The following is a 14,794-nucleotide window of genomic DNA, read 5'->3' on the forward strand; positions in this document are numbered from 1 at the left end:
CACTGTTCATATTTATTGGGAGTTTTACACACAGATGCTGTCTTTACAAATGCATGCCATCGAATGCAATATCATTCCAAAAATCCATTCTTTCATTCTGTACCTGTGGCAAAACACAGCATTCCAAAAAAATAGGTATAAATAATTTATCAAACCTGAGTGCAATTCTACAAGACATAATGGTTTTATACATACAAATCAAAACCTAATTTGGGAGAAACAATCACAGATTCACCGTTTTACCCCACTGTTGTTGGACGGAACCATTCCCTAATGAGGGAATGATTGCATATCTCAGCAGTGCTGGTGTCCCCAGTTCTTACCTAGAAGTATAATCCAACACGGTTTTCTAGGTCTACTTCAATTATCAACATCTTAAGTAAAATTGAGTCAAAGTGCTAAACTAGTCAAATTAAGGTTGAGTGAGCCAACCTTACTCTCCATTGTTGTTCTAGGGTGACCTAAAGCACCTGAGGGACTGGAAAAGGGACAAACAACCAGGACACTTGCAGCAGTGCCATCATTAAATCAATTGTCTCCTCAATCATATTCCTTCAAATGGAAGAAATTCCTCACCTAGATATTCTTTAAAAAGGAATAAGATACAGCAAAACAGAAACTAAACAATAAATCTTAACGAAATCCAGATGGTCCAGGTGATTAAGCTTTATACTTTATATCACCTGGCCTCCCCCCCCATACAGCCTCAGAAAGAGGAGACCTCTGGTGTGCTTCACTGCCAGCCAACTCAGCCCAGGGGACACACGGCGCAGCAGTGCAGGAAGGATAGTGAGGTGGACGTACAACTTTTTAATGGCCATTCCGTTCTGTTATTCACCGCCTGTGCAACGCAAGCAGTTTGTTTTGCAAAAACATGAACATGTAATGAGTACATTCTTCCATGCAAAAACCTAGACGTTACCAGGCTTCTGCTGACTTCCATAAGAAATCAGGAGCTTACAAAATTCACTAAGAAACAAAGCAAACAATGCCATCAGACTTTTGGTAAGAAATATTTTGAGTACACCCTTTTCCTTGATTTCAGAAGGCAAATTTGCCAAACGAAAGGCAGACTCTCGCAATGCACGTCCTCAGCGTGCTTCTTTAAGTGTGAAGCTCACTCTGGAGAGCTTCATCTCTCTATCTGTAATTTTATGTGAGCATCCTACTTATTTTGCTCATCATGCTTCAGTACTACAAGATCCGAAGAACTTTGCTAAACATGTTTTTTCAGGTTCTTTGTTGGCATGTTATTGAGAGGCGTGGCTAGAAAACGTTACGCTGATGCCCACTCTTGTTGCACGTGTCACAGCTAAGAGCTCCAGTACCCTCACTGCCCCCCTAAAATTTGCTCATCCCCATTCACTCCGAGTTTCAGCAGCACATGACTTTCATATTAAGCATATTAAGGATGGTTACACAAAAGGTTTTCAGCAGCAAGGAGCAAAATTATGCAAAGCCACATGAGTGGTATACAGGGGCCAGAGGAAGAAGGGGCAGCTGGGAGGAGCTTGGTGATGACGTATGTCCATGATTTCTGGGGTTTTGAAGACAAGTTACATTTAGAAGAGAACTGTGAAGCTGTGAACTGTGAACCGAAGCAGACTTTCATGAAGCTGACCAACCTGACATTCAGGAGAATAAATTAAGGCACCAAAGAATTAAGGAACAAAGAATTCAGCTGGCTTCGGAGAGGCTGAAACATGATCATGAACAAACGTGAGAACTAAACACTAAACCGCTCTCACACTTTTTGATAACTTGGGAAAGTGCCATGCAACGTGTCTAAAATAATGACCCGCACCTAGAAAGAAATCCAGAAATTAAATCCAGTGAAGATGAAGCATCCTATCTGCTTCTGCCTTAGAAATTCAGGACTTCAACGTTGATGTTTGGCCTACTGATGCATCACATGAAGACTTGGAAGATTAACTGGACAACTGATTGTATATTGTACTTTATATATGCATTTCTCATCATGCCCGTATGCCTCTTATTTGGTAAACAATGCATTCCATGTTCAATGCATTGCGTATCTTGTTATGTCCTTTACCTTCCTGCAAAGCAAACTTCCCATCTGGGACAATAAAAGGAAAGGGAGATCCGATGGGAGCTTCACAAGCATCGCCACCATCACCCACGAACGAGTGACTCCCATCAGAAACAAACACCAGCACACTTCTGCTTCTGATGTCAACCAGTATGTGTCAGTGCTCAGTGCTCACCAGCCATTTTCCTTATTAAAAGTCTAATGTTAGATTATAGAATTAAGGTTGTTATATATTATATTTCTGGTTTATTGTATTGTTTATGCCTGTATATTGCACATATCAATGTCCAACCACATTTTGAACTGGAAGGCTTAACAAGAAAAAGAGTGAGTTTTGTTTTTCATTTGAGGAATGTTCCCCTGGTTTTCACGTTTGAAAAATGAAAAAATGTTTCAGTTCTCGTGGAATATTTGACATTCTGAAATGAAGGGATGGGTGCAGTTTTAGGTTCATGATTGTTCTCAGTAACCCAGTTCAGGGCACCATGAGGACAGCACAGCCAAGTTAAAAAGGGGAGCAGCCATGTGTATTTTTCAGGGTTACGTGAATGTACGCTCATGCAGGTGCCCTGAACACGTTGCGAAGTGCATTCTGTTTCACCGCATCACCCTGAAGAGCCAGATTTCAATGACTGTTTTTCATTCTACAGGGCTGTCGGGGGTCAGTGGGACGGAAGCAAACTGTTCAGAGGGAAAAAAAATAAAGTGATAATGATAAATCGAGGGACTTCTATTCAACCAAAGCAACCCAGCAGCCATGCAAACGGATCCACTCTGCCAGCAGGACATGCTTTCTGGACGGCGCAGGCACAGGGAAAGGAAAGAGTGGAGCTCCCCCATGAGGTAAGAGGTGGGTGTGGGAAGCATGCCTTGAAAAACAAAAAGCTAAAAAAAAAACATGAGATATCTCAATAAATCCTCCTGACAGATAAATAATAAAATAAAACCCATGCCCGTTGCATTATTTATGGAAAAAAGAAAATCCCTTTCCCCTTAGTGCAGCATTTTTCAAGTGGACGCCATGTAGTAAACATAATCCCCGCTTCCCCCACCACCGCCTTGTTCTTCAGTAACGCATGAGTTCTCCTGTATGACAACAGCCGAACAGTTTTGAGCCTATGATTGAACCGGGAGGTTCCCTAGCTAGTCTACAGCTATTGAACTAAGGGCCGGCCCCCCAGCGCTGGCGAACCCGGGTCCGCAGGCTGGAGGCAGGTGCAGGGGGCTACAGTAAGCAGCAGGCCCTGAACAGCAGCATGCCGCCGGGCGAGCCCAGGTGGAGGGCCACGCTCTCGTTGGCCGAGACGAAGAGCACGGAGCCCCTCCGGAGGGCCACGTCGGAGAGGGCGGCGGCCGAGGACGCCGTGGCCTCGCCCTGCACGACCAGGAGGATCCCGGCCGAGTCGACGGGGGCCAGGGTGTACTGTTTGGCCGCCCCGGGGATCTGCAACACAGCGGGGAGAGGTCACAGTCTGCCGGCCCCGGCACGGCGCCCGTCCCCGCCAGACACACGCCGCCATCGCTGCCTTTCCCCGAGAAGACTCATCCCCATCCTGCTTTACATTTCATTTTATCGCGCCCCTGTGTAACTAATTAACTAAATAATAGGATTCGGAAGTTCAAAACCTGACATTTTTTCCGGTACTTAAATATAGGTCATTTAGAGAGGGAACAGGATTGCTCATACCTGGACTGGATTAACAGATTATCTACCTCAAACAGTAACAGATGGTGTGGCTACTTTAATAACTGGTGAAGGACATCTGAACGTTCTTTTGAAATATATCAACAACACTCCTTTACGTCATCTCCAGTTTTTGTGCCTTTCCTCATTCTTCAAGTTCACTTCTACTTTCACTGTACAGTACACAGCGTTCCTGAGATGCACCGAAAGACCGATTATCTCCTGACACTACAGCTCAAAGTAAGAAAATACAAGTTGGGGTGCCGGGTTACCTGTATCCTCATGACTGAGAAGTCAGGCACGGGAGGGTCATAGAGGAAGACGCAGGGATCCGAGGGGTCCTGCACGCAGGAGAAGATTTTGGAGCTGGCCGGGGCAGGAGAGTAGTGCAGCATCTCGCACAGTGTGTTCACATCAATGTACTTGGGGGTCAGTCCAGCACGCACTGTGTTGTCGGAACAGGCCATACACTCGATGCAGTCTACCAGAGAGAGGGTGCACAGAACCGGACAACCGAACATGTGGATTTACAATCTGTTTCCAATCATTTGTGCTTTAAAATATCATTCACCTATGTAAATGATTTTTCGGCACACAACCTGAATCATTTTTTTGGCGTTTTGTATCGAAACATATGTAACCAAACCGTTACAACACAGTATAATGTCACCTTAACCTGACTTTTGTGCTTGGCGAATTGGCTAATTCAGTACGTAATATTGTTAATTAATATGATCACGTTAAATGGGTTCATCTCACAATCTGCCATTCATTCACAATTTTAAAATAAAAACAAATATAGTCAAGAACAAATAAACTGAATTTGTTCTTGACTATATTTCATTCATTTATCATATTACATTATACTATATTATACTATATGTATTATACTATATTAAAAATTCTTCCTATAAAACTTAAATATATATCTAAAAATAATTTGCATTTATTGATTATACCTTAAAGATAAAGGTAGCAGTAAAAATGATATCCGTTGGCTTTCATGTCAATAAGAAAATATTTAAGGGCAACATCTCCAGTAATGCTAATGCAAACCCAAAAAAACGTTTTACATATGAAACATTCCTTACATTGAAATGGGAAGATCAAAACAAATGGGAATAGCAGGAATGCAGTAATGGTAAAAGTGTGGTTTTTCAGAAGGGGCTGTGCTGTAGAATCTCTGACCTCCGTACAGGTAGGCGTGAGGCTCACTGGCCCCCAGAAACATGGCCTCCCCAGGCTCCAGAGTCACCCGGTTCAGGAAGTAGATAGAGAAGCAGCCGATATCTCCAGGAAACTGCGAGTGCAACCTTAGCAACAGGTCCCCGTTACTTCCTGAAGTGTCTTTTCCCGCTGCCGCTGTTGAAAACAGTGTTACACACAGGGACTAAACAGCAAGAACTGGGTTTATCTCCACCGACACCATGCATAGAGGAGCACTGTTATTTAACTTTCTACCTTTCTTTTAAGTAACATTTCTGGACACGTTCAGGGCTATTCCACAAAGTATACGTTTGCAATGAAACAGCTCTCGGGTGTAAACTGTATGACACTTTCTTTTCTACTCTATTATCCTTTTTTTTTCAAAAGGAGGGTCTCTGCAGGTGCTGGGTTCAAAGGACACCAAAGCTGGCATTCAATTGAATATCTTCCCCAGGAAGGAGACTGGCTGAATTAAATGATGCGGGCCACAGACAGAAGGGAATTGATATGGAGTAACTCCTCTGCTGCCGTACCGTCCTCTAAAACTCTCTTCACCAGCATGTTGAGCTGGTCAACGAACACCTTCTTCTCACAGTTCATCATCCTGGTGAAGCACTTCTTCAGAGCCTCCGAGACCCTGCCCGGATCTCCCACGCTGCTCTGCAGCTCCTCAGCAGCCTCGTTCCCCACCAGCGCGTGGAACTCCGGCACGGCTGGAACACAAAACCACACAGGGAGCTCAGCTCCGCACTCCAGCTTTCAAGGTCCACGCCATGAATCACACAGAAAAGAGCATTTAACACCTACATTTCAGGAAGCTCACAATCTCCTCCACAGGTCGGAAACCACACAGCCCTTCAAAGGGGGTAAGGGCAATGGCCATTTCAGGCTTGTGGTTATTGTCTGGGTAGTGGTCGGGAAACTGAGCATGAAGTCTGGCCGCCAACTCCTGCGGGGAGATATACCAAGGAATTTAATACACACGCTGACAGGATGGAGATCAATCTATTTTATAAACGACACTCTTCGCTTAATAATACAGAAAGATGGTAAAGCTTTCAATGTGACTACATTGCCTTGGTCAAGTCAGAACAGTAATCAGAAACAAAAGTTTGTTTTTGTGAACACAGCTGGCCTTAGAAATTTCATATTGAATTTCACAAATGCCACAGTATTCCTTCTCAACTGATTATAGTTTCTCTCATCTGCCTGGTCCTTTTCAGAAAGTTGCTTACATAAGGGGGTTCCCATCTCTGGGCCATGGGCTCCAAAGGTTTCCCAGGTCTCCTTAATTAGAGACAGCTCTGCGCCTGTGAGACGGGTTAAACTGATTCCATGAAGGTTTAACTGGACCAATTCATCTCTTCTCCAGAGCCTTAAGCTGCTGAATGTTTTTTTCCATGTTTTAAAGAGACATAGAAAAACCCCAGAGTGCAGAGTTGGCAACCACCCCCTCATACCGTTCCCCACTGTAGGGGTGTACAATTCCAGTCCTGGTGGCCTGGAGGGGTCAGAAGATATTTGGTTTTCTTTCCACTTGAGCATTTAATTACCTAACTGAACTTCTCATTTCCTTAATGATGTTTTTGCTCACCCCGGAAAAGCCCAGGGTCCTGTTTATTGTCTGTTCCCACTGTATCTGTGACAGAAGATTCCTGGCTAGCTCACAGCTCTGCACTGAACACTTTGAAGCCTATCCTTGGAGTTTTAAAGAGATCTATAACACCCCTTGAGGACTGGAGCTGGGTACCCTGTCCTGCTTGGCAGCCCACGGGACATGATGTCTCCTTACCTTGTTCGGGTGAGCCTGGATAGAGAGTGCAAGCCTAACAGACAGGACCTTGAACAGAAAGGGCAGCTGCCCCTGGAACGTGTCCTTGACCTTTGACCCCAAGCTGCCAGGGTTGTCCGCTATCCATTGCCCCAGAGTCCTCTGGGAAATCCTGTTGTCTTTGATTAGAGCATCCCCCTTAGGGTGGGCTCCCATCCACAGCTAAGAAAAGGAGAGAGATGGGTTTAGCCTCAGAAGACAATTGATGAGTTTTGAGGGGGATATACAAAACATTAACTATTCACAGAAACAGTTGGCAACACGATGTTTTTGCTGATTCTAACACGAGCTTCACGGAATAGCAATTCACGAAAGCAGAAAATGACTGTGAGTTAATAAGCCGTTTAAAATATGTAAATAGTTGTTAAAGCAAGAAGTTGTTTTAAGAACACAAGCTTTACACCTTAAACAATTTAAAAATAAAATCTGCCTACTTTATATCGCTCATCTTAAAGCCTATGAATCTGCCCTTCTCATAATTTCACATTCCTATTCTCCTGTATAGTGGAACTCCCAGCTAAAGAAATGGAAATTAAAGGGAACCTATATTAATATGAAGAAGGCTCCACAGCCGAAATGTTGTGTTTCCTTTCTTCTCTTTTCAGCAGGGAATAAACCTTTACTTGTTCCTTTGCAGCCTACGCATGCTGACGCAGCTCCCTACTTGAACTATGTTAGTATGTCTGTACTGCAAACTGAATGGGGAATGTCACATCCCTCAGACTTAACTAGCTTTCCCTGACACCTGCAGAGGGTGTAGATAAATAACCTGTCAATCACAGAAACCTTTAAAAGCATAGTGCAGATCCCTCAGATTTTTATGATACAAAATTAAAATACCATCAGGACATATTAAGTACACAGCTGGTCAGTAAATAAAACAAACTAAGTCATGTCTGATTTATAATTTTTGAAATGTGTGGAATGAACTGATTATTTCTGAAGCACTTTCAGACCAGGTGTACTTTTTTTCATTGTTATTCTCTAAGTTTATTCTATGTTTTTTTTTAATCAAAGGCAGAGTTTGGGCTGGAGGACTCAGAGAGCACAGAGACCTCACCTCTGCATAGGGCTCGTCGCTGTCAACCACCGCCAGCGGGTCTCCGCTAACGATGAGCTTGGCCACTTCACTGTCCAGCCCCACCTTCCCCCAAGCATAGTTCTGGACAGCACAGGACAGTGGGAACACTGCGGAAAAACAGACGCGGCCATTAGAAAGCCAGGAGCACTGCGGTGCCCTCACTGTCCAGCAGGGGGCTCCTACACCACTCCAGCAGATTTTACAGGTGACCGCTGATTCATCAGTTTGTAAAGAGCAGGAATTATTTGTCTGTGATAACCTGTTATTTGTTAAATTAAACCTTTTAGCAATCACCTGGAACAAACACAGAATACCTAAACCAAAAGTAGGTATGTAAACTGGCTCTGCTATCTCCTGTAACACTGTTGGACTTTCTTCTTTGATGGTAATGCTTTTCTGACCCTGCTGTATTGTTTTAAGGCACAGGCCAACACAACAATTATCCCCAGGGGAGAATATAGGTTGAATGGAACTGAATAACCTAACAGAAACAGGAAACACTGTGTTCCTATAATAGAAACAATGTTTGCTGTTCACTGAAAACACCATCAACAAGCCTGTACAAATTTCAAGAGCATATACTGATGTTAAAGTTGCTGTGTATAAGGGTGTCAGCTAAATAATAATAATAATGTAACGCAACGGGGGCTCAGGCGGGCGCCCTTGCCGCATCTGGTCGGCCCCTGCACCCTCCGGGGCTCGAACCCGGGACTTCCGCGTCTCTCTGCAGCGACCTAGCCCCGTGAGCCAAAGAGAGATCTCTCCACAGCCCAGTAGCTGTGGTCCTGCTATCACAGGGAAGGGCGGTGACGTCACCCGCTCTGGTACGCCGGCTCTTACACAGTGCCTGTCGGCCGTAAGCGTTACACTCTCCCCCGCTTAAATCGCCGTCCCCGGCGAAGGGCTATCCCATCCCACTCTGACACCAATGTAACGCAACGGGGGCTCGGGCGGGCGCCCTTGCCGCATTAGGTCGGCCCCTGCACCGTCCGGGGCTCGAACCCGGGACTTCCGCGTCTCTCTGCAGCGACCTAGCCCCGTGAGCTAAAGAGAGATCTCTCCACAGCCCAGTAGCTGTGGTCCTGCTATCACAGGGAAGGGCGGTGACGTCACCCGCTCTGGTACGCCGGCTCTTACACAGCGCCTGTCGGCCGTAAGCGTTACACTCTCCCCCGCTTAAATCGCCGTCCCCGGCGAAGGGCTATCCCGCCCCGCTTCTGACACCAATGTAACGCAACGGGGGCTCAGGCGGGCGCCCTTGCCGCATTAGGTCGGCCCCTGCACCCTCCGGGGCTCGAACCCGGGACTTCCGCGTCTCTCTGCAGCGACCTAGCCCCGTGAGCCAAAGAGAGATCTCTCCACAGCCCAGTAGCTGTGGTCCTGCTATCACAGGGAAGGGCGGTGACGTCACCCGCTCTGGTACGCCGGCTCTTACACAGTGCCTGTCGGCCGTAAGCGTTACACTCTCCCCCGCTTAAATCGCCGTCCCCGGCGAAGGGCTATCCCATCCCACTTCTGACACCAATGTAACGCAACTGGGGCTCTGGCGGGCGCCCTTGCCGCATTAGGTCGGCCCCTGCACCCTCCGGGGCTCGAACCCGGGACTTCCGCGTCTCTCTGCAGCGACCTAGCCCCGTGAGCCAAAGAGAGATCTCTCCACAGCCCAGTAGCTGTGGTCCTGCTATCACAGGGAAGGGCGGTGACGTCACCTGCTCTGGTACGCCGGCTCTTACACAGTGCCTGTCGGCCGTAAGCGTTACACTCTCCCCCGCTTAAATCGCCGTCCCCGGCGAAGGGCTATCCCATCCCACTTCTGACACCAATGTAACGCAACTGGGGCTCTGGCGGGCGCCCTTGCCGCATCTGGTCGGCCCCTGCACCCTCCGGGGCTCGAACCCGGGACTTCCGCGTCTCTCTGCAGCGACCTAGCCCCGTGAGCCAAAGAGAGATCTCTCCACAGCCCAGTAGCTGTGGTCCTGCTATCACAGGGAAGGGCGGTGACGTCACCCGCTCTGGTACGCCGGCTCTTACACAGTGCCTGTCGGCCGTAAGCGTTACACTCTCCCCCGCTTAAATCGCCGTCCCCGGCGAAGGGCTATCCCATCCCACTTCTGACACCAATGTAACGCAACTGGGGCTCTGGCGGGCGCCCTTGCCGCATCTGGTCGGCCCCTGCACCCTCCGGGGCTCGAACCCGGGACTTCCGCGTCTCTCTGCAGCGACCTAGCCCCGTGAGCCAAAGAGAGATCTCTCCACAGCCCAGTAGCTGTGGTCCTGCTATCACAGGGAAGGGCGGTGACGTCACCCGCTCTGGTACGCCGGCTCTTACACAGTGCCTGTCGGCCGTAAGCGTTACACTCTCCCCCGCTTAAATCGCCGTCCCCGGCGAAGGGCTATCCCATCCCACTTCTGACACCAATGTAACGCAACTGGGGCTCTGGCGGGCGCCCTTGCCGCATCTGGTCGGCCCCTGCACCCTCCGGGGCTCGAACCCGGGACTTCCGCGTCTCTCTGCAGCGACCTAGCCCCGTGAGCCAAAGAGAGATCTCTCCACAGCCCAGTAGCTGTGGTCCTGCTATCACAGGGAAGGGCGGTGACGTCACCCGCTCTGGTACGCCGGCTCTTACACAGTGCCTGTCGGCCGTAAGCGTTACACTCTCCCCCGCTTAAATCGCCGTCCCCGGCGAAGGGCTATCCCATCCCACTTCTGACACCAATGTAACGCAACTGGGGCTCTGGCGGGCGCCCTTGCCGCATCTGGTCGGCCCCTGCACCCTCCGGGGCTCGAACCCGGGACTTCCGCGTCTCTCTGCAGCGACCTAGCCCCGTGAGCCAAAGAGAGATCTCTCCACAGCCCAGTAGCTGTGGTCCTGCTATCACAGGGAAGGGCGGTGACGTCACCCGCTCTGGTACGCCGGCTCTTACACAGTGCCTGTCGGCCGTAAGCGTTACACTCTCCCCCGCTTAAATCGCCGTCCCCGGCGAAGGGCTATCCCATCCCACTTCTGACACCAATGTAACGCAACTGGGGCTCTGGCGGGCGCCCTTGCCGCATCTGGTCGGCCCCTGCACCCTCCGGGGCTCGAACCCGGGACTTCCGCGTCTCTCTGCAGCGACCTAGCCCCGTGAGCCAAAGAGAGATCTCTCCACAGCCCAGTAGCTGTGGTCCTGCTATCACAGGGAAGGGCGGTGACGTCACCCGCTCTGGTACGCCGGCTCTTACACAGTGCCTGTCGGCCGTAAGCGTTACACTCTCCCCCGCTTAAATCGCCGTCCCCGGCGAAGGGCTATCCCATCCCACTTCTGACACCAATGTAACGCAACTGGGGCTCTGGCGGGCGCCCTTGCCGCATCTGGTCGGCCCCTGCACCCTCCGGGGCTCGAACCCGGGACTTCCGCGTCTCTCTGCAGCGACCTAGCCCCGTGAGCCAAAGAGAGATCTCTCCACAGCCCAGTAGCTGTGGTCCTGCTATCACAGGGAAGGGCGGTGACGTCACCCGCTCTGGTACGCCGGCTCTTACACAGTGCCTGTCGGCCGTAAGCGTTACACTCTCCCCCGCTTAAATCGCCGTCCCCGGCGAAGGGCTATCCCATCCCACTTCTGACACCAATGTAACGCAACTGGGGCTCTGGCGGGCGCCCTTGCCGCATCTGGTCGGCCCCTGCACCCTCCGGGGCTCGAACCCGGGACTTCCGCGTCTCTCTGCAGCGACCTAGCCCCGTGAGCCAAAGAGAGATCTCTCCACAGCCCAGTAGCTGTGGTCCTGCTATCACAGGGAAGGGCGGTGACGTCACCCGCTCTGGTACGCCGGCTCTTACACAGTGCCTGTCGGCCGTAAGCGTTACACTCTCCCCCGCTTAAATCGCCGTCCCCGGCGAAGGGCTATCCCATCCCACTTCTGACACCAATGTAACGCAACTGGGGCTCTGGCGGGCGCCCTTGCCGCATCTGGTCGGCCCCTGCACCCTCCGGGGCTCGAACCCGGGACTTCCGCGTCTCTCTGCAGCGACCTAGCCCCGTGAGCCAAAGAGAGATCTCTCCACAGCCCAGTAGCTGTGGTCCTGCTATCACAGGGAAGGGCGGTGACGTCACCCGCTCTGGTACGCCGGCTCTTACACAGTGCCTGTCGGCCGTAAGCGTTACACTCTCCCCCGCTTAAATCGCCGTCCCCGGCGAAGGGCTATCCCATCCCACTTCTGACACCAATGTAACGCAACTGGGGCTCTGGCGGGCGCCCTTGCCGCATCTGGTCGGCCCCTGCACCCTCCGGGGCTCGAACCCGGGACTTCCGCGTCTCTCTGCAGCGACCTAGCCCCGTGAGCCAAAGAGAGATGGCTCTTTGGCTCACGGGGCTAGGTCGCTGCAGAGAGACGCGGAAGTCCCGGGTTCGAGCCCCGGAGGGTGCAGGGGCCGACCAGATGCGGCAAGGGCGCCCGCCAGAGCCCCAGTTGCGTTACAATAATAATAATAATAATAATAAATGTGTATTTAAATTTGAGTACAATATTTCTCGATATACTTAAACTTCATTTGTATTATTTAACATAATTAACACATTTAACACATTTAATTAACACGTATTTCGTTCCATATTAATACTGCTCTGCAAATGAACAAGATAAACCCACGAAAAGGCCTGTTACTACAACGTTGCCGCTGGCTCAGAGCTGTAGGAACCGTCTGACATTATATACCCATACCTTTACAGAGAGAGCGATATCTGCATGTTGAAGCTTACGAATTATAAATACAAGTCCTCTTGTTCTACCTTCGCTTCATCAATGCATTTACTGTATATCTGAAGTATTCGGCTCCACAACCCAAGGGCACTTTACTGACCTTCCCTTACTCAACTTCAGCCCGCATTCCAGCACAGTTTATTTTGATGATCATCCAAAACCGGCCAGAAATACAGGGACGGCTTTTATTCTGGGACAGCTGCGAACGCGTGAACGGCTATGTCAACATATCTCCAAAACCCAGCATTCAAAAACCGTCTACAAAACGACGATCATACAGACGTCGGGTTTTTTTTTATTTATTTCGAATGCAAGGGATGCTTAGGATTTCAGCCCGGCTTCTACCTTATCTAAAAAAAAAATTATCCCCGCTCAGCTTTCAGCCACATATGTTTTTGTTTTTTGTTTTAATATGCATGTGATCGGCGGTGATGACCTTGGTCACTTTTAGAAAAAAAACCCGCGTTTGAAAATCCGTTTTTACACCAGACGTGTCTCACCTCTTACTTCCTCCATGGCCGTAACGTAGCCCCACATAAAACCCTCCTGCTTCTGGGGGGCGGGGCCTGGCCGTAAGGCCATTGGTCCTTTTCTGGCTTCACGCCTCCTGATTGGACATGTTGGTGTCGGGGGGCGGGGCTTGGGCAAGCGCTTCCTGATGTCATCGAGTTGATTTCTGACTCTCCTCAATGAACTACAAGGCAAAAGAGCATTTATTTATAGTCAATTTATTAATCATTCTTGGTAAATTTCACATCCATAAATCCAAATGGTCTAATAATACTCCCCTTTTTAGTTCTTTTGAGGTGGAGCTGAAACACTATTTAAATTCTATTAAAAATGTGAGAAATAATAAAGCACGGAAAACATATGATATATGTAAAAAAATACAAGTTAATTATATAACTTACTTATTACCTCTGGCGGTTAACTGTTTATTTTTCTGTTTGTGTTTGTTTTCTTGTACCTAATTTGATCCTCTGATTGTATTTGTATTTGTAAATTCTTTACAAATTTAATAAACAATTCTTTAAAAAAAATCAATGAACTACAAGGCCACAACAGATACGTTAGAAATCAAGTGAGAGTAGGTTAATGTGTCAGGTACACACATAAGCGAAAAGTTACGATGTTCTTTTCGTTTGTTTTTTTTTGGGGTAAACGCCTTTATTTCGGACCGGAATCTTCGTTCACTTCTTCCTGGGCCTTGAATTAGGACCTTTTTAACGTCGACCTTCTCGATACTGTCGTAGTTAAGGGCCTCCCGTTATAACGCTGTCAGATCGCTAAATTTACTAACATTTTTTTTGGGGGGGTAAAATTATAATTGGGATAATGACAAGTTGCTAATCCCGTAAAAGGTGTCACAAAGCTGTGCTGTGCTGGACGTGGAGCAAGCCAAAATACTACATTGTGATAAACTAATCACAATATTCCCAGCTACCATTATCAATTGTGAAAATCTGGCCACAGATTATGCTAGCAACAACGACTGTGAAAAACCATGTGAAAATCAGTACACAGTATTCTGATAGCATACTCTAAATGTTTCTGTGCCCCGCCTTGGATACACTTAACATTTAAAGTCTGCTTTTTGTCTTCATATTAACGCAATCCAAAAAGCTGGGTAGGTTTAATACTGGAAATAACAAATTATGTCATTTATTTTTTTACTTTGTTAAATTGTTGTTCTTACAATGTATGTATTAGTTTAACCTTTACAGCACAATAAGTGTTATGTGCAGTTGTATCTAAATACTCTCTATACGCTTGTTTTGCCAAGATCATGCCATATAAAAACGTTGAAATCCATTCCAAGTAACGACATAAACCATTTGAAACCTGTACACAGAGTTCATAATTTAGTATATTTTTAATTGCAAGAAGTTGTGGTAAATGCATGGTAAACACTGTATCCCTGGATTCAATTCCAGACCTGGAGCGCTATGTGTGACGAGTCTGTAATGTTCTCCCCATGTTTGTGGAAACAGGTGCTCCGGTTTCCTCCTACAGTCCAAAGACATGCTGGTGGGTTATTGGGCTTCTGGTGCTGGTGTGGGAGTATGTGTGTCTGTGATGGACTGCGATGACCCTGCCGTGTGTCCGTTGCTTGCCAGTAGAGGCTGCTGGTGCATAATGGCTGCTACACATCGCCCAGCTCGGCGCTGCTCTTGACTGGTGAATGAAGCAGGTCTTCTCGCA

General features: G+C 48.3%; 1 protein-coding gene across 2 annotated transcripts; it reads right to left on the reverse strand.

The window, feature by feature from the left end:
- Nucleotides 1–13,158, reverse strand: mpi (mannose phosphate isomerase). Of its 2 annotated transcripts, none has more exons than XM_006628926.3 (8): nucleotides 13,093–13,158; nucleotides 7,832–7,959; nucleotides 6,733–6,933; nucleotides 5,748–5,889; nucleotides 5,474–5,653; nucleotides 4,923–5,096; nucleotides 4,007–4,215; nucleotides 1–3,494 (listed from the first exon to the last, which is right to left on the reverse strand). In XM_006628926.3, exons 1-8 carry the CDS (start codon nucleotides 13,127–13,129, stop codon nucleotides 3,276–3,278), a joined length of 1,290 nt encoding a protein of 429 aa, XP_006628989.2. In that variant the 5' UTR covers nucleotides 13,130–13,158; the 3' UTR covers nucleotides 1–3,275. The 2 variants fall into 2 exon arrangements, with proteins under 2 accessions (XP_006628989.2, XP_015199148.1); XM_015343662.2 differs by lacking the exon at nucleotides 13,093–13,158 and adding an exon at nucleotides 12,693–13,057.
- Between the last annotated feature and the right edge of the window lie 1,636 nt (nucleotides 13,159–14,794).

Source organism: Lepisosteus oculatus, chromosome 5 (assembly GCF_040954835.1).
Source record: "Lepisosteus oculatus isolate fLepOcu1 chromosome 5, fLepOcu1.hap2, whole genome shotgun sequence".
Lineage (NCBI taxonomy): Eukaryota > Metazoa > Chordata > Actinopteri > Semionotiformes > Lepisosteidae > Lepisosteus > Lepisosteus oculatus.

What these genes read in the sequence shown, in the direction of transcription:
- mpi (XM_006628926.3), bottom strand. Translation starts at nt 13,129, where the DNA reads ATGTGGGGCTACGTTACGGCCATGGAGGAAGTAAGAG. An exon ending in GGCCATGGAGGAAGTAAGAG is followed by an intron (nt 7,960 to 13,092) that starts GTGAGACACGTC and finishes GTTTTTCCGCAG; the next exon opens with TGTTCCCACTGTCCTGTGCT. An exon ending in GCGACGAGCCCTATGCAGAG is followed by an intron (nt 6,934 to 7,831) that starts GTGAGGTCTCTG and finishes TCCTTTTCTTAG; the next exon opens with CTGTGGATGGGAGCCCACCC.